Source organism: Neolamprologus brichardi, chromosome 11 (genome assembly GCF_056152115.1).
Source record: "Neolamprologus brichardi isolate AB-2024 chromosome 11, ASM5615211v1, whole genome shotgun sequence".
NCBI classification, from domain to species: domain Eukaryota; kingdom Metazoa; phylum Chordata; class Actinopteri; order Cichliformes; family Cichlidae; genus Neolamprologus; species Neolamprologus brichardi.
The window spans coordinates 23328499-23352074 of NC_142114.1; the positions used below are offsets into that span (position 1 = coordinate 23328499).

At 38.6% G+C, this 23576-nt stretch overlaps 1 protein-coding gene across 1 annotated transcript in view; it reads left to right on the plus strand.

The window, feature by feature from the left end:
* The first annotated feature begins 168 nt into the window (after positions 1-168).
* Positions 169-23576, plus strand: part of ndufaf6 (NADH:ubiquinone oxidoreductase complex assembly factor 6) — a 27889-nt gene continuing 4481 nt past the window's right edge. The window contains exons 1-8 of the mRNA XM_006791751.2: positions 169-382; positions 2392-2491; positions 2749-2871; positions 3102-3158; positions 3497-3599; positions 4434-4567; positions 16288-16389; positions 21801-21857. Coding sequence (XP_006791814.2) covers positions 177-382; positions 2392-2491; positions 2749-2871; positions 3102-3158; positions 3497-3599; positions 4434-4567; positions 16288-16389; positions 21801-21857 — 882 coding nt within the window. The 5' untranslated portion in view covers positions 169-176. The remainder of the gene's footprint in view (positions 383-2391; positions 2492-2748; positions 2872-3101; positions 3159-3496; positions 3600-4433; positions 4568-16287; positions 16390-21800; positions 21858-23576) is intronic.

The window sequence follows — 23576 nt, forward strand, 5'->3', positions numbered from 1 at the left end:
TTAGGACTTTTATACCTAATTAACAAATCAGATGTATTTTTTTATATTTTATATTTCAAATATACTAGGGAAATTAATTAACAACACGGACGCTGGCTATTTTATTGATAAATAAATAAATCTGCTGGTTCAAGGTAGTCGGGGAACTATTTTGATGTAACACAAGGTCGGGGTGCATGGTAAAGGGGAACATGGCGGCTGGTGTTAGTGTGAAACATGGATTATTATGCAGCAAAGCCCGGTTGGTTTATGGTCTTCAGAGGAAAATATCACCTTATAGTGTTTGTATCCAGCGAGCAGCCGAAATACAGAGTGTGAGGACATCAACCAGCACGACGGGAGACTCACAACACACTGAAAAGTACTGCCTGGATCTGGTTAGGTGGGTCTGACTGCTAGCAACACAAACTGGGTTAGTGGTTAATTAGGTAATCTGTGTTTATAGAAAGCAGATATAATCCGGTCACTTATAGCAAGAAACTTTGTCCTGTTATTGAAAAATAAAATATAGAAGCAATCTAAAGTTTTTAAGTTTTGTGGGGACACATCTCTATGCAAGACTTCTTTCAAATATCGCACACATACAGTTTACATACACCAATTATTCAAATGAATATAATTTGTATGTCATTTTAATGATTTCTTTAAATTGTTCTACTTTCCAGGGTAGAATGACTATACAGCATACAGGTTTAATTACTTTAAAAAAGCAAAGATTATGGTTGGTTTCTTGACACGCTCGTGACTTTTAAACTTATTCCATAAATTTTCAGTGGCGTTTATCCTTACAAAACGAGTTTTGATTTGTGTTAGGGATAATCTCTCTCACTTCTCAGTCCTTGTTGATATAGAGCTCTCTTTCCTGTGGACAGTGACGCTGATGCGCCAGCAGTTTATAGTTCATTCATATTATCTCACTCTTATTGCCTGTTTATGCCCTGTCCTTATCTTCAACGTATTGCTGCTCTGTTGTATTTTAATTGCCCCTTGGGGATAAATAAAGTCTTTCTGATTCTGATTCTGATGGCAGGGTTGGGCCTTGGTGGTTAGTGGGTTTCTTGAACATCGTTAAGCAATTTCCTTTCATATGAGGGCGACAGTTTAGGTCAGGGGTCCCCAATCCCAGTCCACGAGGGCCGGTGTCCCTGCAGGTTTTAGATGTGTCCTTGATCCATTTGAATAGATAAATTACCTTCTCAACATGTCTTGAAGTTCTTCAGAGGCCTGGTAATGAACTAATCATGTGATTCAGGTTTGTTGACCCAGGGTGAGATCTAAAACCTTCAGGGACACCGGCCCTCGGGGACTGGGATTGGCGACCCCTGGTTTAGGTCTTCTTCCAGACCTTGGCCAAGTGGTGACAAATCCAAATAACTTGTACTTTCATACATTTTTTTAAGCCAATGATCTTGGAATCTGCAGTTGTTTAGAAATGGCTCCAAGAGACCTCCCCAACCTGTGTAAATCAACACTTCTCCTTAGATCTGCACTGGATTCCTTGGATTTTCTGGTTTTCATTGCTGGTCAGTTCAATGAGGCCTGTAAAAAAACAAAGCCTTTTTATGCTTGCAATGAGAAACTACCAGTTGTATTTTTGTTATGAACTGATATGATCATTATTTAAATCCTGACATCTTCAGAAAATGATCTAAAATGGAAACAACAGCTGTACAAAGGCTACGAGGATCACATACCTCCCCTTGTTGGATATATATGATCGTCACTAAGATTAAACAAAATCTGCAGCGCTCACTTTTTCTATGTTATAAAGCTGATCTCTAATATTACAATTTCTAAATGGTGCTAGAAAAAAAGACATATTGTGCCCTTATTTTCTCCACCCATTAACATTGGCTGCTTGAGCTCTTATATGAGAACTTGCAGATCAAATGTTTTAGAAAAAAAATCATTTCAAAATACTATTATTTTGTAGGAATATGGGTGGGTCACTTGAATTTTTTTTTTTTTTAAAGGATCCCTAACAACTAAGACTTCCTAATATTTTGGGATCCCAAACTGTTCCCTGGGATCCCTATTTGCAGGTAGTTTTGTTTAGTTTTTAGTAAAACTGTCAGAAACTCACTGGAGGTAATAAGCTCTTTCGGTTGTGTTTGATGTGAACTTATTTTTGTTTGAACATATTTAAGTTAATTGGTTTGTTTAATCTCCTATTTATTAATTTTTTTAAGTGTTTGTTTTAAAATGTGGCTTTTGAAGTTATCTTGTCCAACTTGTGCCAAATTACAGTGTTGTCAAAAAAGGCTATACAGAAGTACCAAGTTAATGGGACTATTTTGTTATATGGGTATGAAAATGTTTTTGGATAAAACATGAAATCTCATCTCCTGCTTCCCGGCACTCCTATCAGCTCGTTCTCTCTCTCCTCCTCAGGTCCAGAGACTATGATGGTTTCCTGTCCTCTCTCCTCCTCCCAGAGAAGGCACGGCGCTCTGCTCTGGCTCTGAGGGCCTTTAATGTGGAGCTGGCACAGGCAGGTATTGGTACAATCAGGCTGAATGCAGAATGATTACTGATAATACTGCTGTTTTTCTACTACTTGCGTCACTGCCGCTGCTGCTACTGTTATACCGCCACTATTCCTGACTATCCTCTATCCTGACTTTCCTCTTAATTAAAAATAAAAAAGAAAGGAATTTAATGAAATCCTTACAGTGGCTAATTTCAGATCCTTGTCCTTCTAAAACTGTCTCGTCAACCATTTGTTTTGCTCATTTGTTTCTCTACAAGGTGAAGGATTCTGTTTCCCAAAAGACCATTGGTTTGATGCGAATGCAGTTTTGGAAGACGGCTATAGAAGAAATCTACAGAGATGAGCCTCCGAACCAACCAGTCAGCACTGAGCTGTGGAGGGTAAATATTAGCCAACAGAATACAGAGTATTTTAAGGTGTTTTTTCTTCATGTTAGCAATATGTAGGGGAAACACTGTCAGGATGTTGGATGTCTTATTTCAGTTTTAAACGTGCCATGCAGTGTGTCGGATTTCTGTGTTTCTGTCCCTCGGCTTCAATTAGCTGAGGGGCACCAATCTGAATCAGTGTTGCATCTCAGCTAATTAACAGTCTGTGTGGTGTTTTTCAGGCAGTGAGGACACATAAACTGACAAAGAGATGGCTGCTGAGGATCATAACAGAGAGAGTAAGACAAAATTAAGATGATCATTAAATTCAATTTTCTGCAAGTTTAAATTGTGATATAATAAATGAATTTGTTGATGAGTGAAACTGAACACGAATAACTGCTTAAATGTGACAATATAAATTTGTCTTTGCATGTGTATATTTTGCTTTTTTTCATTTATTATTTTCGCTTTGTGGGTTATCTACAAGACCTGTCAGATGGTTGCATCCTGTGCCCGTAGAGGTTAAATAATGCCTTATTTTAATGGAAATAAAAACTAAACTTGCCAGCTGCCGTTTAGTGTAATTAAAAATGGGAAAAGTGACATTTCTGTTATTAAAACTTTGTTTTACCAGGAAAAGGACTTGGATGACAGAGCCTACAGGAACCTTCAGGAGCTGGAGGCATATTCAGAGAACACACAGTCATCCTTGATTTACCTCCTGCTGGAGTGTTTAGGTAAGAAACTGTTGATAGCTAAAAGACAAACAGTAATTATAAATTGAGGGGTGTCCTGAGTCCCTCCTAAAGACCTTTATCTGGGCAGATCCATCCATATTTTATGGGTCATTGTTTGCTGAAACAAATCCAGTCAAAATCCAGTAGTTTCCTTTTTTCAGCTCTCCTGTGTGTTGTCACTTCAGTGTGCCCGTGTGGCTGCAGGTTTCTTTAATCAGAGCCGGATTTTACACAGCAGCATTTCACTGGATATGAGAGTGAAAGTTAACAGAGTGTGAAAAGGGAAATTATCTGGTCACACCAGTGATTGTCTCTGCTCTGACAGCTGTGCCGGCCTAAGCCAGCTCTTCTAACCCTCTTAGCAAAGTTTCATTTTAGCCAGCACAAATTCTCCTTTTCACCATTTAAGCCATTTAAAAACTTAAATATAGGTCAAAATAAATGGTCTGTTGTTTATTTTGTCTTCTTTCTGCATTCTGTATCCTGCCAAATATTGTTTCTGGTGTTTTGTGCTGGTGGATTCATTATTCTGTAATACCAGCAGACCCCTCCCTCTAATTGTGTCACATTGTAAGTAAATATGCCAGGAGGCTAGAAGAAGGCTGTGGCTATTACTCTAATGTGCCAAATACATATTTAATCAACACTGAAGTAAATTTATAGGTGTCAGATTGGATTATGAATTGGAGACATCCAAAATGAAAGGACTATAGTTAGGATTGGGCCCCTCAAAATGAGAAAAGTCTGTTTTAGATGCTTTAATTGGTGTACTTTGGTGTTACGAAAAGAATTATAGTAGGTGATGCCAAACTGTGTGGCTGTCTTTCTTTGCAGGTGTCAAAAATGTCCAAGCGGACCACGCAGCGAGTCACGTCGGTAAAGCTCAGGGAATCATAACATGTCTGAGAGCGACTCCTTATTACAGCAGCCGACGGAAAGTCTACCTGCCCATGGACATCTGCATGTTGGTAAGTTGAACTTTTTCTTTGATTTCAGGCCCAAACGAGCGATCTTACCAAAACTTGGGTGAGGTTTGAGCTGCAGCTGTTGAGACTTTAATGAAGGTGACACGTCTGATAAACTGGTTTTGTTGACCCAAATCAAACCCAGGAAATCAACAAATTCAAATTCAAATTTTATTTGTCACATACACAGTCATACACAGTATGATATGCAGTGAAATGCTTACACAACTGCTCGTGACCTAAAGAAAAAAGAAAAGGCTATGAATAAGATAGGAAATAAATATAACATTTAAAAATGGTCAATTTAACTAGGAAGGAATAAAATAAAATAAAATATAAAAATTAAAGTTAAAAATGAAATGACTGTACAACAAAATACACAATACACAGTATAGAAATATATAAGAATGTATGAAGAAATATAAATATATATATACACAATAACAGCAGCTGTACAAGTATTAAATGGAAATGAAGAAATATAATGTCCAATGTTGTGCAATCCACATTTGTAAGTGTCTTGTGCAGTGCAAATATGCTTAAAGTGATTTAGTGATGAAGTGATTCGATTAGATGACCACGCATCTAATCGAATTAGTGTAAACAAAGTCCAGAATGTCCAGTGTGTGTGTAAGAACCGTATGTGTGGGTCAGTACTATGTGGTGGTGTGATTAAGAGACCGTATCGCCTGCGGGAAGAAGCTCCTGCTCAGTCTCTCTGTGTTGGTCTTCAGGGAGCGGAATCGCTTTCCTGACCTCAACAGAGAGAACAGTCCGTTGTTGGGATGGCTGAGGTCCTTCACGATCTTCCTGGCCTTGGTCCAGCACCGCCTGCTGTAGATTGAGTGCAGGTCAGGGAGCTCGGAGCGGATGGTGCGCTCAGCTGATCGCACAACCCTCTGTAGAGCTCGTCTGTCCTGCATGGTGCTGTTCCCAAACCAGGTTAAGATGTTTCCCGTCAGGATGCTCTCTATGGTGCACGAGTAAAAGTTCCTGAGCACCTTGGAGGGCAGTTGGAAGTCTCTCAAGCGTCTGAGGTGGTAGAGACACGGTCGGGCCTTTTTCACCATGGTGTTGATGTGACAGGACCATGACAAGTCCTGTCACAAATTCAGGACTTGAGCCAGATGATTTTTTTGGCATCATCATCAGCAGATTATTGTGCCTTTGTTATTTATTTCTTATTTATTGTGTTAAATTCATTTCCCAAGAGTCATACCCTAGTGTTTACCTTAACGTTGCCTTACTCAGGCAACTAAATCAAGTCCCGTGAAAATCAAAGGTTTTTTTGTGTGTATGCAAGCAGGATTTTTTTTGAATTTTTATTAACATCACATCCAGTTTAGAAGCCAATCATGGTCCAGTTTACACTAGAGCGATGTGAAAACTTGAAGCCTGAATTGCATATAAACTTTGCAAGGCTTTTTCAGAAGGCATGGGTGTAATTTAAGCATTTCTAGCCTTGTAACAGAAACCTAAGAGTACTTTCAGTGAAGGATCTTTTAAGTGCTACTTCATATTTAGCATAGTCTGAATCTTCCTCACAAAAGTAACATAAGGCAATCCACACATGCCGGCAAACATTTGACCGGCTCATGGCACGACTCTGACGTGTTGTCAGTGACGTTCTTGTTGGAACAGTGTTGAAATTTTTGTCCACCATAAACTGAAAACAAAACAGTGAGGCATTATTACAGAACAACAATATGGCAAAACCCTCTTAGTTTGCATATTTGCAGGCACAGCAGAAAAACAAATGACACCTTAAACAATTTGCATCCACACGCTGAGCCATCTGTCACACACCCAGAACAATAACAATCCGGCGATGCAGAGGGAGCCAGGATGCGCTGGGCTGTATTTACTGTGCAGATGCGTTTGGACTATTGAATGTAGCATGCAGGTGCTGCCCTTAAAATCTTCGAAGCCTTGTGACAAAACCTACCTCATGTCATCTCCCTCTGCTGCCTTAAGAGGGCGCTGGTGGTGTGCTGTGCTGTAATACCCTGCACATGTACACATGCACACTTCAGCTCATATTATCCATGCAGGGTGACTTGCACATCACTAATGAACTAACAAAATGTTATAATGTAATGTTCCCTCAATTAGCAAACAGGAGTTGAATTTCTTGGACACAGCAGACAGGCGTGATGGAATAAATTGTCCCGATACTCGAACAATCACTCATGTTTAAAAAAGCACAAGGGGAGCAAGTTGAGGAGGGAAAAGAGGGCTGGTAAGTAGACTGAAGAGCCAATCTTGTTTAAACAGTCAATCAAATCACTGCAAAAATTCACAAGGGGATCTGATTTTTTTTTTTTTCATGCAACATTCATCTTTTGAATTACCATAAATCTTTTCTTTTTTGTTTCTATTTACAAAGATTTGCTTGATTGAATTTCATTAAATTTCAGTTCATATATGAGTCTTAAGATTTAATCAATTACCACAATATAATATTAAAACTTAATTGGTAACCTCTTCTTTTTTGGTTTTGCTGGATAGGAAGGATGGAGCACAAAGGCAGGACAAAAACTTTTATGTTATAGCAAATTATATTGAAGAGCAACAGAAAATGCTTTTCCAGCACAGCTCACTGGTTAAGCTGGATTTATAGTACTGTTAGAACAACACCACAGCCTCATGTGAACCTTTGCAGTTAAATCACACATTGCACTTACACAGGCTTTAAAACATCTGATTTGTTTTCATGGTTGTAATATGCCACATAAACAGGGTTTATTGATTAACACAGGGATGTTTCTGTTCAACTAAGTCTAATGGGCTGTAATTGTATCGAATTTGTTCAAATTGCTGTTACAATAGCTGCTGTTCTTCCCCAAAGAGGGTTTTTAAGCTCTGACTATCTATGTCTAGGTTCCACTGGATCTAAGAGGTCTGCTCTCTTTTGCTGCGTTTTATTTTAAAAAATATTTCATATTTATTTGCTTGTTAAATTATTAGGTTAGATGAGGTAACAACCCTGTTTCCAGGTCCAATCACCTGGATTAGTTAGAAACTGACAGTGTATGCTGCAGCTGATGGGCTCACATTGTTCTCCAATGACTCTTTGGCAGGGTCGGCATGAAGTTTGGGATCAAAACTTTTTCACAGCAAGTAATCCAAACCACACAACTGCATATTAATGACATCTTTTGTGTTATGGATGGGCTAATTTCACAAGCTCTGGCATTTATCTCTGCCTGCTGAGCATCCTTATGTATATTTATGGAGGAAAATTTAACCTTCATCCTAGAGCTTCACTGTGCTAATGTACTAGTCTAAAAAACACTCTGTAGCTACCCAGAAGATGACACATTGTTATGTCAGCCAACTGCAGTAACTCTCCAAATGTCAATGGTAATTAGGTTTTAGTCTTTAACATCTCCAAAGTTATAATTGTGGTGTCACAGTCTTGTGAAAATGAGAACCAAAACTGTAATCACCCCATAATTCAGCAACTTGTAAAGCCACCACTGGTAGTATCATTTTCTGTATGACTTTATCAGCATCTCAAATCATTGTTGAGGAATTTGTTTGCAGCATTATTTCAGTTCATTGAGGTTTGCACATTTCTGTTCACAGCTCTTTTGAGGTCCTGTTACAGCATTTCAGTCTGACGGTAGAGTTCTTTGGTATACAGCAGCAGTTCAGTCAACGCACAATTAGAGCAGGGCGATATGACCAAAAATATTTATCACAATATATATTTGCAAATTTGTGATAACGATATAACTGACGATATAATTGACACTAGACAAAATACTTTACAACTCCACAACTTTATTAATGCAAAAAAACCCATCAATGTATTTTCACTTAAACAAGCAGCTGTTTTTTTATGTCCATTAAAGTTATATAAAAATGTAACCGTACAAATTCCTTGCTGACATTTTAACCAAAAGGCATTTCCAGTGGAAATTGGCCGACAGATCCTCAGCATAACCATGTATAATATCCACAAAACTTAAAAAGAGGTTATACACATACAATACAGTAATATTATGTTGAAGCACAGTACGTATCACGCCGCGAGGCTCCTGCCTACGATAGCCGTAATGCTCCGACAATCCATCAACCGGTGCGGCTTCGTAGCTTAGCAAAGTCGTACTAAAACATTTGACAGATTTTCGAGTGCCGTGTACATAAAATCGTTTCGAGGTCAGTAAACACAACCAGAATTCATACATAAGGCGCACGGGATTATAAGGGGCTCTGTCGATTTTCAGAAAAATCAAAGGATTAATTTTAAGTGTGCTGTATTTTCCAAACAACACGGTAATAACGACGGCCTGCTAGCATGCTCTACCAAAAATAGTGCTTTGTTGTGTATCTGACGGACGAAAGCTAAACCAGTTCCACACCACTGAAGTTGCAACATTTTTACAAACCAATTCTGGTTCATCCGTTTCAATCAACGATCCGCTTTTGCTCTTCTCATTCTGCGTCGCCGCCATGTGCGTATGTAAACAAAGGCACTGCGCATGCACGTTTTACCCATATTCTATCGCGATATTTCATTTTCCTATCGTTGCCCAAAATTACATGGTATTACCGTGAACGGTATGATATAGCCCAGCCCTACGCACAATGCAGTAAACCCAAATCATCACACCTCCACTGCTGTGCTTGACAGTTGGCATGGGATGTTTGTGCTGATGTATCACATCAGGCCTGCAGAGATGTAGCTCTTGAGTTTTTTGCAGTTTCTTTCACTGAGCAGTCAGACCTTGGAGTGAATTTGCTGGGGCGTCCTCTCCTTGGCATTGTGTTAACACACACGTGAATGCGCCAATCTGGCAAACTGCCCAAACATCTGGCTTTTACACAGGTGCTCACTCTTGCTGATTATCAGTTAACCCTCTCAGGCTCAAATTAAGTTTTAGTTGCTAATGCACAACCACGTCCTGCAGTGGTACTTCTGAGTAAAAAAAACTCATAAAATATGTATGTGGGGTAATCAGGTTGTTAGTGTTTAGCTGTTGCAAATCTGCAACGCCTGCCTTGAGAGGGTTAAGTGCATGTGACTAGCAGCACCTGTCGCTTACTCTCTTAACTCCCTTGGAAGCTGTGTGGGTGTACTTAAATTTTTCTTACCCGACTGCAGAGATTCCTGAAAAAAATATATAAAAAAATATTTTTTTCACATGACTGTAGGCATGTCATCTGTAGCTGTCACCTAGGTAGCTAATTTGCTGTTAACCTCTGAATCGCCTCGATCTCATAAAACCTTTTTTTTTCACAGACAACTGGAGTGATTAATACTTGGTACTTTAACCGATACTTTATGCACTACATGGATCATTTTATTGGTTGAAAGAATTTGGACTGTTTTTAATATTTGGGCCAACAAGCCCACAGTTGGTTAAGGAGCTGTGGTTCAGATTGTCCATAAATTGTGAGATTGGTGGTTTGATCCCCAGTCAGCATGTCACAGTACCTTTGGGCTTTGGGTTAAATCCTCCATTAAAAATAAAAACTTGATGTGTGTCATCTTTATGTGATGGCGAAAGCACCTTGTTAAGTACAAAATGAAAATACTATGCGTGTGGGTGACTGTTACTTGAACCGTAAAAGGCTGTGAATTGCCTGAGTCTGTAAAAGAACTATTTACATGCAGGATTACTAGAATATACAGTCTGAACAGTGAGAGTTTTCTCTCATCTTTTATTCATTAACACTGACTGACGTCCTGCAGTTTATTTCATTGTGAGCTCCATTCAGTTCTGTTGCACTCTGACAGGGAGTGACGTGCATCAAAATCTGCAAGATTTAAAGGTAAATCCCACTCACTTGTTGCACGAGGTCACAGTGTATTTAGTTTCATTGAAATAAATTTAATAGTATGCACAAATGTCAATTGTATTTTATACACTTGTCAACTTAAATCAGATTTAGTTGCAGGAGGCTGTTCAGTGCCCTTTGTAGAATTTCAATCACCATCACTCACTGCAGGAAACACCGTGATTGGTACAACACATAGAAAGCCTGATGTTTATAAAGGGCAGCAAAAAAGAATGGATGCAGTAATCATCTATCCTATTTTATGCTACTTATGTGGTGGATGTTTTAATTAAATGAAGTACAGATTATTCAGAGTGATTGTTTTGCACTGATTGAGTGGAAAGTAATTTAAAAGAGGATATAGGGTTGTAAAAGTTGCTAAACTGGGATGTGAAAAGTGCTGTTAGTGGGATTTTTTTTTTTACTTGCCAATATATATAAGTGCTCTGCTTTGCCTCTAGTAGCCCCTAGACTTCTGCAGAACTGCAAAGGATGTTAATTTTATGTTTGGTTCCAGGTGCCTTGCTTCAGTGGATAGTCTGCTTCCAAACAGCACCAACATTATGCAACGTTAGCGCTTCATCATTTCAAGTCACAGAGTCCAAAACCAGTGTGTGTCAATCTTTTTATATACAGTCTATGGTCACATGCAAACATGAACAGGATACTGAGTGCAGGCCATTTAATGACCATAGCTTTCTTTAAGAGCAGAGGTTTTGTGGATGTTATACAGGAAGCCTTTTGTTGCTCCTTGATATTCTTATATTGGAGCCTTTAGTAGTAAGAAAATGGTATTAAATGACATTCTCGTTTTTTGAAGCATAGTGAGTGTGAGTGCATCGAACAGTCCACTTTAAAAATACAGCAAAAAACTGGCATATGATAAGCTTCTATCATTTTCTGAAATTGGCACAAAGGACTTTCAGAATAGCAACAGCTTTAACAGTCTGGATTGTTCCATCCTTTTGTTAAATGAGGCACATGAAATATTGATTGAAGTTATGCTGGCAGTGAGATATCATCACCTTTGTGCTCTTATTCCATTTGGCACCATAAATAACACTTGAACTACAAGCTGCGGCACAGCTTTTGTAGGTTGTTTGCAGTCATTCTTCACTCTGCTCAATATCTGTCTGCCTCTGTCGAAGTTCCGACATTACATTCATAAATATTATGTTGTGAGTGCAAAAATAACAAATCCAAACACAGGACCAAATTGCTTCGTCTGGATTTTGTCACCTGACTTTTCTCACTCACACGGTGTAACAGCTGGGCAGTGTGGGTACACAAGTTGTGTGACTTTGTGTTTCATTGATGCTTGAATTCTGAAAATGACTGAGAAAAAGGTAGAAATTACACACCTGATAATAGGCAGACACTGCAGGTAGTCTGGTTAGAGGTAATTGGATGGTCAGGAACCCCTCATCATCTTTCCTGGAAATAATTTGTCATATTCAACGTCACTTTTATTATTACCTTCCACTTGTTTTTCTTCCTTTTCTTCTTTTTTCCATTATTTTCCCGCAATAGCTCATCCTTCACAACTCCCCCCCAGAGCAGACCTAGAGCTGAGAGTCTCAGTTTAGTCCCTACTATCTGCTTGTCTGAGATGTAAACACATAGGGCTGTGCGATATGACCAAAATCTCATATCCCGATATAAGAATTCTATCGTCCCGATAACGATAAATATTTAACATTTTCTGTCAATTCTGTGAATCTCGGGCAGCTCGACTTGCGGGAAGTGTTTCCAGATGCGCGTCATGTAGCTGGAGTCGAGTGTTTTAACCGATGCATGAAACGATACATTTTTAGACATAAGTTGTAACAGCCGCCGTTTTCTTTGTGAGTATTTATTACACGGCGTGCTGCGGGGAAAGCCTGTTCTAACGTTTGAGTCTAAGGTTTATTTTTTAGCACCTGACGGCTCTTTTTTAATTCTCATCTGTAAATAATCTGCTCTTTCACGTGATTCAGTTGATTTTGAAAAGTCTCAACAGGATCTTGAGCTTTATTGTGAAAGGTTTATGTGGAACATAAACAAGCGGACACGCGATGGTGCTACCGTCGTTGTTGCTACCGTCGTTGTTGCAAACCACAACACATAAAAACAGGCGCTTGTCCGTCAGTAGTGGTTATATTAAATATAAGAGAAAGAGATAACTTTAAGAAATTAATATAGCCACTACAGTGACCATCAAAACGATGAAAAAATATAGCTGTAAACAGTTTATTTTGCGACACCACAAAACAAACGATAGCGTAAAATGAAACTATAGACGTTTTTATATCGTCATCCGATATATATCGTTATATCGAACAATGAAGATATCCATTTGCTAAATTATGATTCCTACTACTCAAATATTTTAAAGTAATCCAGAATATCATATATAGGGCTAACAATACTTAATAATTACTATTAATCCAACAGTCATTCATTGTATGTGGTGAATATGCTAATAAAAGCTTATGATAGCTGATTTCGTCAAATGTCTGGTTTTTTTTTTATCTCCTGATGTGTCCAAAAAGAAACCTGTCTTGATTCAAAAAGATGCTGATTACAACAAATGACAATTTAACTAATGATACAGTACGTCTCCATTTTCCAAATCAAGCCAGCTTGTAAATTGTTTCATGGTTAATATAAATGTTATTGTTACGTTTTTGTACTGTGTAATTATGCAACATTATATGGGAAAGCCCATCATTTATTGAAGAAAGTTTTTTTTTTTTTTTCTTTTCTACACCACCACAACAGATTTTAAATAAAACAATAAAGATTTAAATAGAGAGAAGACAGATATACTCTCACTGGTCACATTATTAGGTACTGTTGAGTAGCTTGGTAACACAAATATCTGTTCAGCCATTTGCATAGTGGCAACCCATACCTGCTGGAGGAAGTGGAAGGAAGGTGATTTAAATGACTTTGAACGGGGTGTGGTTGTTGGTGCCAGATCGGCTGGTCTGAGTTTCCTACAAAGTCTCCAGGGTTTACAGAGAGGTCTGGAAAAAGAGAAAATACCTAATGAGTGGCAGTTTTAGGAGATTTTAAAATCGTTGTTTGGTGTGAGTTCAATTCAGATGTTAAGTTCAAAATGTTTTAGTAAAACAACATAAAAGCTTAGATCCATCCTGCCTCGTGTCCATACTTTAGGCTGATCGCTACAGGTCGTGTCCCTTAATACTAATACTAACTGATTTATCTTTTGATTGCTGCTTACAGCAGGGTAATGTGCAAAGTCAGGAACTTGTTTCTTGGACATGACAATGAATCAGATGGCCCACAGAGTCACCAGATCTCAATCCAGTAGATCAGCGTATGATGTGGTGGTCAGGAGGTTCAAATAGTGGATGTCATGTCAATGTGGACCAGAATATCTGGGGAATGTTTCCAGCACCTTGTGGAATCTGTGCCGTGAAGAATTAAGGAACTTCTAAAGACAAAGGAGGTCCAACCTAGTTGTGATTTACAGGTCCGGTTTCAGAAAAATTACATGCTATGTGCTGAAAGTTGAAACTTTTAATCACACAACCATGTGGTCTGAAGGCAATTTCTTTCTTTCTTTGTCGGTCGATTTGCAAATATGGAAAAAAAATTTTTTTAAGCTTTTCGTGGCTTTCTGGGCTTTTTTTCCCCATTGTTTTGAATTATTGTGACATATTTCAATGTAATTTTGTTGGTACACAGCAAAACTTTCATAGTTTGTTTTGTTCTCTCCAAAGTCCCAGTGGCTACCAGACGTCCAACAGTTGCCTATCATGTTTACAGAAACAGTTATTTTGTGTGTCTCCCAAAAGCTCATTTAGCACTTTCTCAAGTTTTCTTGAAGTTTTATTTATTTATTTCAATTCAAAAACCCTTGAACACCTGAGTATATTTTTTTAGGTACAAAAAGAATATATCATTGTTACCAACCAAACATAAGAGTCATGAAATATTCATTAAATAATCACAGAACAATATAAAGATGTTACAGACAAAGAGAATTAATCTTTGTTAATGTAATTCTGTTTGTAGGGAATAATTTTTCTAAATTCTGCTGTAAATATCACTTTTGTTCCTTTTTATATCTCAGCTATAAGATAACCTGCAAATGGTCATGGATGTAAGATTTTATATTTTAGATTCTGCTGGAGGAAAAGTGCTCATGGTGCAGAGGAATCAATGCTTTCAGTTTATGTGAAATAAATAGAACAGGCTTTGCTGCTTTAATGATCCATGCAAACTGCAGGATGTCAATAATGGACACCAGCCATTGATTTCTCTCTTCTTCTTAGTGGCCATGACTTGCTGTCACATCATTATGTGTGGCCACATATACAAACGCACCAGTGGGAGTTGCATTAATACCACATCATCCAACAAGTTGAAAGAACTTATTAAAACGCGACATGTCTGCAGGTCTGGAAAAGCACAAAATTTAGTCCCTTGCATGGGAATTAAAGTCTTGAATAAAATCTCAATCTTAGCTCATGAATGTGTTTTCCACTTTGGAATAGGCTCAACATTCCTGCTAGACTTTCAACATCAACAGGAATACGAGTAGACATTAAATGTGGGATTGTAACAGTGGATTATGTTCACTACTTTTTTGTTGAGTTTCATACACAGTCGCTAGTGTCGCTGGAAAGGTGGGAGGAATTCTGAAAATCATGCTTATCTGGATCCAGGGTAATACATTTATGGAAAAATAGGAATTAGTCTGGGATTGAATTGGTTGTTCTGATATGCATTTCTGCATATACACTTTATTATTTTTTCTACCAGTGACCTGTTTTTTTTTTTTTTTTTTTTTTTTTTGTTGTTGTTTTTTTTAAAGGGGTGGGGTTGGGGTGTCAAACTGCATTTTGTGTGACGTTAGTTACTGCACTAAACACCAATAACTGAAGTGTTTACCTCTTTTAAATGGATTGCAAAGGATTTGATGCTTACATTATGTTAATTTAAAAAAAAGTATATTGTCACTGAATTGTAAATAATTCATTTCAATAAAATTCAAGTGCTTTATCTTCCAGGGTAAAAATAATCGCACCCCCTCTGTGAGCAAGTGCTTGGTAAATGGCAGGAATGACGAATCCCCTTTTAACAGGAAGAGACCTCTGCCAGGCGCAGCTGGTTCTCAACAAAAAACTATTATATCGTGCAAAATTTTTCCACAGTAATAACATGGTGCTAACATGGAAATTGCCATGGTTTTTAACAGGGTATACTTATTTATACGAAAATGTCATTTAATACCGTTTTCTTGCTACTTAAGGCTCCAATATAAGAATATCAAGGAGCAACAAAATGCTTCCTGTATAACATCCACAAAATCTCTGCTCTTAAAGACAGCTATGGTCATTAAATGGCCTGCACTCAGTATCCTATTCATGTTTTCGTGTGACCATAGACTATATATAAAAAGATGGTCACACATGGGTTTTGGACTCTTTGTTTTTTTGGACTCTTTGAAATGATGAGGCGCTAATGTTGCACACTGTTGGTGCTGTATGGGAGCAGACTACGCACTGAAGCAAGGCACCTGGAACCAAACATAAAATTAACATCCTTTGCAGTTCAGCAGATGTCTAGGGGCTACTAGAGGCAAAGCAGAGCATTTTTATCTATTGACAAGTTAAAAAAAACTGTAATGTAAACACTGCTACAGTGTGTGTATTTATTTATTTTTATTTATTTTTTAGTATTCAAGTGTGGGGGTGGTATGACCCCATAGCACAATGTCACACTTATTGCCAGAGCTCCAGGAGCCAACTCGGTGCTTTTAAACCTTTTTCAACATATTAAAGAGAAGACTCGGCTCGTGTGGGAAGTGGAGCTACAATGAATACAGCTGAACTGCAGAGATGGTTTTTGTTGTTAAATTGAAACAACAGCTGTGAACTGAATGCACAAACATCACCGTTTTTTGTTATTGTGTGTCTCTCCAGCACGGAGCTTCTCAGGAGGATTTCATCCGCGGCAGCCGGGAGCAGAACATTCGGGATGTTGTGTATGACATCGCCAGTCAGGCTCACGTGCACCTGCAACATGTATGTACTTCACCTACACAATAAGGTCTACATTGCATGCACATGCACATGGCATATTCCTGTATAGATGTTTCACATGGCAAAAACATGTTCTTTTTAGTGCTACTTTTATATATGATTCACTAGTTTATGAAACTTGGCTTCTGGGATTTACATATGCATCGACATGTACTCAGTTGGTGCAGGCTTTTGTCTAAAGTAAGGGACAACAGATCAAAGAAAAGCTTTGAGAATAATTAACTCAACACTCAGCACCATATCCCATTTGAAACAAGTGCCACAAGCCTGCAGGTGTATGAAACAACATAAAGTGCATAGCAAATGACCTATTTTCATTTTCTCCCGAGAGGTAAGGGATGAGAGCAAGAGAGCACATTAGATGAGTAAGCACCCTTGTGTGGTTTTTGAAGTTTGAGTGGGAGTTTGAGGGCTAGTTGTTGCTCATTTGAGAATATGGTACCATAGAGGAAGCGTTTTAAACCTGAACAACAGAATTTGAATATTTCTCATCATCCAGCCACTCTGTGACTGCCTTGCTTTTGCTTAAAGCTCATTGGCACTTATTGTTAATTTCAGGAACTGTTCACGAAAATAAACAAAAACAGGAGGCCTAATTTCCCAATGCATTAGATACATAGGAATCTCTGGTGACTAGAAAAATATGTACAGTGGGGCAAAAAAGTATTTAGTCAGCCACCGATTGTGCAAGTTCCCCCACTTAAAATGATGACAGAGGTCAGTAATTTGCACCAGAGGTACACTTCAACTGTGAGAGACAGAATGTGAAAAAAAAATCCATGAATTCACATGGTAGGATTTGTAAAGAATTTATTCGTAAATCAGGGTGGAAAATAAGTATTTGGTCAATAACAAAAATACAACTCAATACTTTGTAACATAACCTTTGTTGGCAATAACAGAGGTCAAACGTTTACTATAGGTCTTTACCAGGTTTGCACACACAGTAGCTGGTATTTTGGCCCATTCCTCCATGCAGATCTTCTCAAGAGCAGTGATGTTTTGGGGCTGTCGCCGAGCAACACGGACTTTCAACTCCCGCCACAGATTTTCTATGGGGTTGAGGTCTGGAGACTGGCTAGGCCACTCCAGGACTTTCAAATGCTTCTTATGGAGCCACTCCTTTGTTGCCCGGGCGGTGTGTTTTGGATCATTGTCATGTTGGAAGACCCAGCCTCGTTTCATCTTCAAAGTTCTCACTGATGGAAGGAGGTTTTGGCTCAAAATCTCACGATACTTGGCCCCATTCATTCTGTCCTTAACACGGATCAGTCGTCCTGTCCCCTTGGCAGAAAAACAGCCCCATAGCATGATGTTTCCACCCCCATGCTTCACAGTAGGTATGGTGTTCTTGGAATGCAACTCAGTATTCTTCTTCCTCCAAACACGACGAGTTGAGTTTATACCAAAAATTTCTACTTTGGTTTCATCTGACCACATGACATTCTCCCAATCCTCTGCTGTATCATCCATGTGCTCTCTGGCAAACTTCAGACGGGCCTGGACATGCACTGGCTTCAGCAGCGGAACACGTCTGGCACTGCGGGATTTGATTCCCTGCCGTTGTAGTGTGTTACTGATGGTGACCTTTGTTACTTTGGTCCCAGCTCTCTGCAGGTCATTCACCAGGTCCCCCCGTGTGGTTCTGGGATCTTTGCTCACCGTTCTCATGATCATTTTGACCCCACGGGATGAGATCTTGCGTGGAGCCCCAGATCGAGGGAGATTATCAGTGGTCTTGTATGTCTTCCATTTTCTGATGATTGCTCCCACAGTTGATTTTTTCACACCAAGCTGCTTGCCTATTGTAGATTCACTCTTCCCAGTCTGGTGCAGGTCTACAATTCTTTTCCTGGTGTCCTTCGAAAGCTCTTTGGTCTTGGCCATGGCGGAGTTTGGAGTCTGACTGGTTGAGGCTGTGGACAGGTGTCTTTTATACAGATGATGAGGTCAAACAGGTGCCATTCATACAGGTAACAAGTGGGGGACAAAAAAGCTTCTTACAGAAGACGTTACAGGTCTGTGAGAGCCAGGGATTTTCCTTGTTTGAGGTGACCAAATACTTATTTTCCACCCTGATTTACGAATAAATTCTTTACAAATCCTACCATGTGAATTCATGGATTTTTTTTTTTCACATTCTGTCTCTCACAGTTGAAGTGTACCTCTGGTGCAAATTACTGACCTCTGTCATCATTTTAAGTGGGGGAACTTGCACAATCGGTGGCTGACTAAATACTTTTTTGCCCCACTGTATTTCCTGATGGGTCGGTAGGTAGTTGCTGGAGGTGAAATCAGTCACAAAGAGGGCTTTAAACCAAAAACAACCTCGTGAATGCTTTGATTGCTAGTAGGTTGCTGATAGTTTGCATGAAAGACACCAACTTGTCTGCAAACATTTTCCAACTATGGAGAAAGCAGTTGTGAAACTCGAGTAAGTTCGAAGCAGTCGGGAAATGGAGAATATCTCCTTTCAAAATAAAAGTTGCGCTTTTTGATACATAACTATTGCAGTAGTAAAGCGCAACACAGTTTCAGTACCAGTTAGCAAGTAGTTGGCAGTTGTTTGCATGCAAGATGCTAAGGGAAGATGCTCACTACAAGTTAGCATCTTCCCTGCAGAATACAGGCAACTACAGCAATGTGATCGGGATATATCAGTTTGCGACCAATTTCACATAGTAACTGGAACCATGAGTGTATATTTTATATACATTCATGTATATAAAATTACACTTTTTTCCCCTAGCAACCCATTGAATGTCCGTGGGTCTGTAACCGTGTGTGACTGGGGCTTAAAACAGCTGACCACAGTAGCTTTTAGAAATATTCTAATATTCCGCAGTTACAAAGTGTATTTTAAGTTGCATAATAAAAACATTTGGATCTTTCACAAACAAATTCCACACAACATATGCACGGTTATGTTTGAACTCCAAACTGTGTTTAACTTCAAACAAAAATAACATAAAATTTGTTGGTCTTTACCTCTGTCGTTGTGTTGCTCTTCCTCTAATTTGTCAGTGTTGTCCAGTATGCTGGCCAAGCTCACAACGTATATTTTTGCATAATGCCTCTGCAGCACCTGTTGATTGAAATTATGACTCGTTTCAGAGACGAGATGAAGTAAAATTCTCCTCCGCATTACTGTGTTTTATAACACTCTTGAACACCTCTTAATCCACTCAAAACAGCATGAACAAAAAGCTGTGCTATAACGTAAATGAACACCAGTGACGCATAATGCCTTGACATGCTGTGATGTGCGTCTTGCACATTGAAAATGCCCTGGAAATGTCTTGAGTTTGAGTATTGTCTAACTAATGTAGCTCTAATTAGTTGGGAGCTAATTAGTTGGGAGACTTATTAACCTCCACTTACATGCCTCATTGATTTTTGTACTTTAGGAGGCTTTTTCATTAAGTGGCTTCCCAAACATTCATCAGCAGTTACTTGTTTTAATTTGAGCCTTTTTATACCAGTTAGGAGTGTCGCCAACAGTTAAAGGACGTGTGATATTAAAGTGTAAACAATAAAATGTAAATGATTTCTCTGCCATGAATAGATGTAATGTTATTTATTTTCCTATTGTGGCTATACCCATTAACCAAAGAGCCAGTTTACACAAATTATGCAAGTAATGACTCTTTGTGTGTGTGGTATGTTTACATATGTTTTTGGGGATCAAATGCCCCCATTTTTAAGAGTCAAAATGTGGTTTTAGTGTCAGGATTACAATAAGTTAGGGAAAGCATTATGTCAATAAGATGCCCCACAAAAATATGAAAGTGTGTCTGTGTGTTGTTGTTTTTTTTATAATTAAAATAAATGCATATTTAAAATGATTAAAACAACTGGAAATTTTAATGATGACTCCTAATGGTTTTTTTTATTTTTTTTTATTCACAGTGTGCTTAAAGTCACATTTGTATTTTCTACAGACACCTTTCTAAAAGAGGTGGTACTCTTCCTACACTGTTGGTCATTGAAACAAGATTAATCTGTCCTTGATGTGTTTCTTTTCAAGACTGACTTCTCAATGGGTCTTAGTTCTTATTTGCAGTACTTGTGTAGCAACACCAGTGATAGGAACACTTACTGTGAGCCAGATGAACAACTACATTGTTTTTTGGTTTTAAAATCTCTTTAATGCCACTTTAAATTGAATATAAGACCAAACTTGAATCAAAAATTAATTCATTAAAAGGATAAAAAGCAAACTATTCTCTTTACAAGTCAATATTTTTATATAATCTCAAAATTAACATTAAGGAATAATTTAAAAAATGGTTGGGTTTAAACATGCTGTGCATTTGTTATGGTGAAACACCTTCTGTATTTTTTCATATTACTATTTCTTTGAGTTACAAGTAAGTTGGCTAGTAAGGTCTCACACTTCATCACCGTATTCTAAGCCTTGCTGGATCTAAGTGTCGGGTACTTTCCTGTATTAAGATGTTTTTAAGCTTGACCTGCAGCTTTTAAGTTAGCCAGTGTTTCTTATATGCTTATTTTTACTGTTAAGAATCAACTGCATGAAAATTGGGTAGCCCAAGATGGAGCAATAAGTCTAACCAAACCACTTAAAAATTGATTGAAAATTCAGGGATATTTGATTAAGTGTGGAAAAAGTATTCAGCCTCCCTAAACGCCCAGTAGGAGTCATGCTGCTCTGCAAGAACATTGATGACACGTCAAAGCATAAGATAGAACTTGTCGCCATCGCTTTTGACTTCCACTTGTCCAGTATCAAATTTTTAAAAGATACACTGCATACCATCGATATGGTGTCGGAGCTGACAAGCCACTCTCCCAAGAAACCATGAAAAACAAATTACCACCAAAATAATGCATACATGTTTCATCTTTGCTCATTGTAAGAGTCTCTACTGTCATTCTTGGTTACGGTGTGGTATACCACAAACTTCATTCATCTAAGTCAAATATGTCGGATTTATTTTTGAAAATTAAAGAGAAGCCAATAACCAGGGCGAAAATCGCAGAAGTCATCTAGCTCATAAAAAAGTGATTTAATTGACGACTCAGTGCAGCAAGTGTAGTTTATGAGCTGCCAGTGTGTCAATATGTTCACTTGCTCCTTTGTATAACAACAGAAGCACAAAAATGTGTAAGTTGTGTCCATGAGAGAACAAAAAAAAGACCTGAGTTCTTCACTGTAACCAGTCCGTCCCACAGCTTCAGGTATGTGCTGTGTGACTGCAGACAAACACGAGATGTAACCGTTTCCTGTTGTTTCTGTGTGGGTGAAAGATCTTTAGAAAAGCAACCCTAAAAGGCCGGTGTGGGCGCGTTTTAAAATATTTGGTGTGGGTGAGTGTAGATAATTTTTTCTCTCTCCATTTAATTTTTGTTTATTGTGCTCTCTCCTTCAGGCACGATCCTTTAGCCACAATGTTCCAGCAGCTGCCACTCCAGCCTTCCTCCCCACTGTAAGTCAAATAATGTGGTCATGGTTTGCTCTTTGACAATTTGATGCTGACATTTCTCTGTATGCCTCCTGAACTGCTTCGTATAAAATCGCTCTATATTTATTTTGGAGAAAAATTGATCTGAATGTCAAATATGCCCAAAAAAAAAAGTCTTAAAATGACTCAAAGCTTTAATTAACCTCCTATGAAAAACTTTTAAGAAGTGAGCCCATCAATTTATTCTAGTGGATTCCTCTTTTTTGTTCAGAAAGACTACCAGAAAAACAGACTTCCACTGAGGCCAAGGCAAAGCGATTTTTCAGGCTTCTGTTGCGCCCAAACATATTATCCTCATCACTTCTTATCTTTAGGCTTGAAAATTACGGCTCTATATCTGTAAGATTTATTTTGGGGGGCTAAAATAAGATAATGAAATTGAAAATCCACATCACCTCTCTTGGATATTAATGAGGTGTCCAGTATCCAGAATACTAACAGCAGTGCAGTTCAGTCAGTGCACCTCCAGCACCATGACCTCAATTATGGACATAAAGTTGTATTTAGTTGAGCTTCTGCATTGGATTACGTTATATTTCCCAGTTGATTTCCCACTTTTCTCTTTTTAGGACAGATCACATATGGAGGTTTAAAAATGTTTAGAAGTCTTGCGTATTAACTCAAAATGAATGCAAGTCATGGTTTTGTAAGACGCAATAGCAGTTTAGGCCTTCTTACAAACGAGGATCCGCAGAGAGATCACAGAACTGATTATTCTGTGCAGCCATGATGTAAATTGCGAGAAATCATAAAAAAAAAGCGTGATGGCGTTCTGCTTAAAGAAGAAAACATTTAAAATTAGGGCACATAAATATCTCTCTCTCTAGTTTTCCAGCTGTTACATGCGATATCTCTGGAAGCTCAACTTTTAATTTTGGAAAAGCCTAAATAGTTTTTAATTTGCATATTTTAAAAATCTGTTAAATTTTATGTATTCAGTGGCAGAAAAAAAAACACATAAACGGTAAACCCACTGTGCCAATGAGCTGCCGTACCCAAAGATGAGTTTGGGAAAACTTGATTTTAACTGTGACTGCACAGTTAAACCAGATCTGCAGATACAACATTATGACTACTGACAGGTGATGTAAATTACACTGATCATCTCTTTCAAGTGAACATTTTGTCCTGAAAATTGTTGTATTAGAAGCAGGAATATATGGGTAAGTGTAAAGATTTGGCAAGGGCCAAATTGTGCTGGCTAGACGAAAACTGTGGCTCTTGTGGGGTCTTCCCAGTGTGCATATCAGTATCTTCTAAAACTGGTCCAAGGAAGAACGAGTGGTGAACCAGTGACAGTCTCACTGATGCATGCAGGGAGCAAAAGCAGGTCTGATCCAGTAGACGAGCTACAGTAGCTCAAATTGCATAAATAGTAAATGTTAGCTCTGATAGAAAGGTGTCACACTACAAATTGCATCGCAGTTTGTTGCGTGTTGAGCTGCATAGCTGCAGACCAGTCAGGGTGCCCACGCTGACCCCCCATCCGTCACTGAAAGCACCAACCCTTTCATAGAAACTGTATTCCCTGATGGCTTTGGCCTCTGTCAGCAGGATAATGCATCCTGCAATACTATGAGTTTCGGGTGTTAGTACTTGGCCTCCCAGATCTCCAAATCTCAATCCAATCGAGCATCTCTGGGATATAATGGACAAACAAATGCGATCCACGGAGGCTATTCA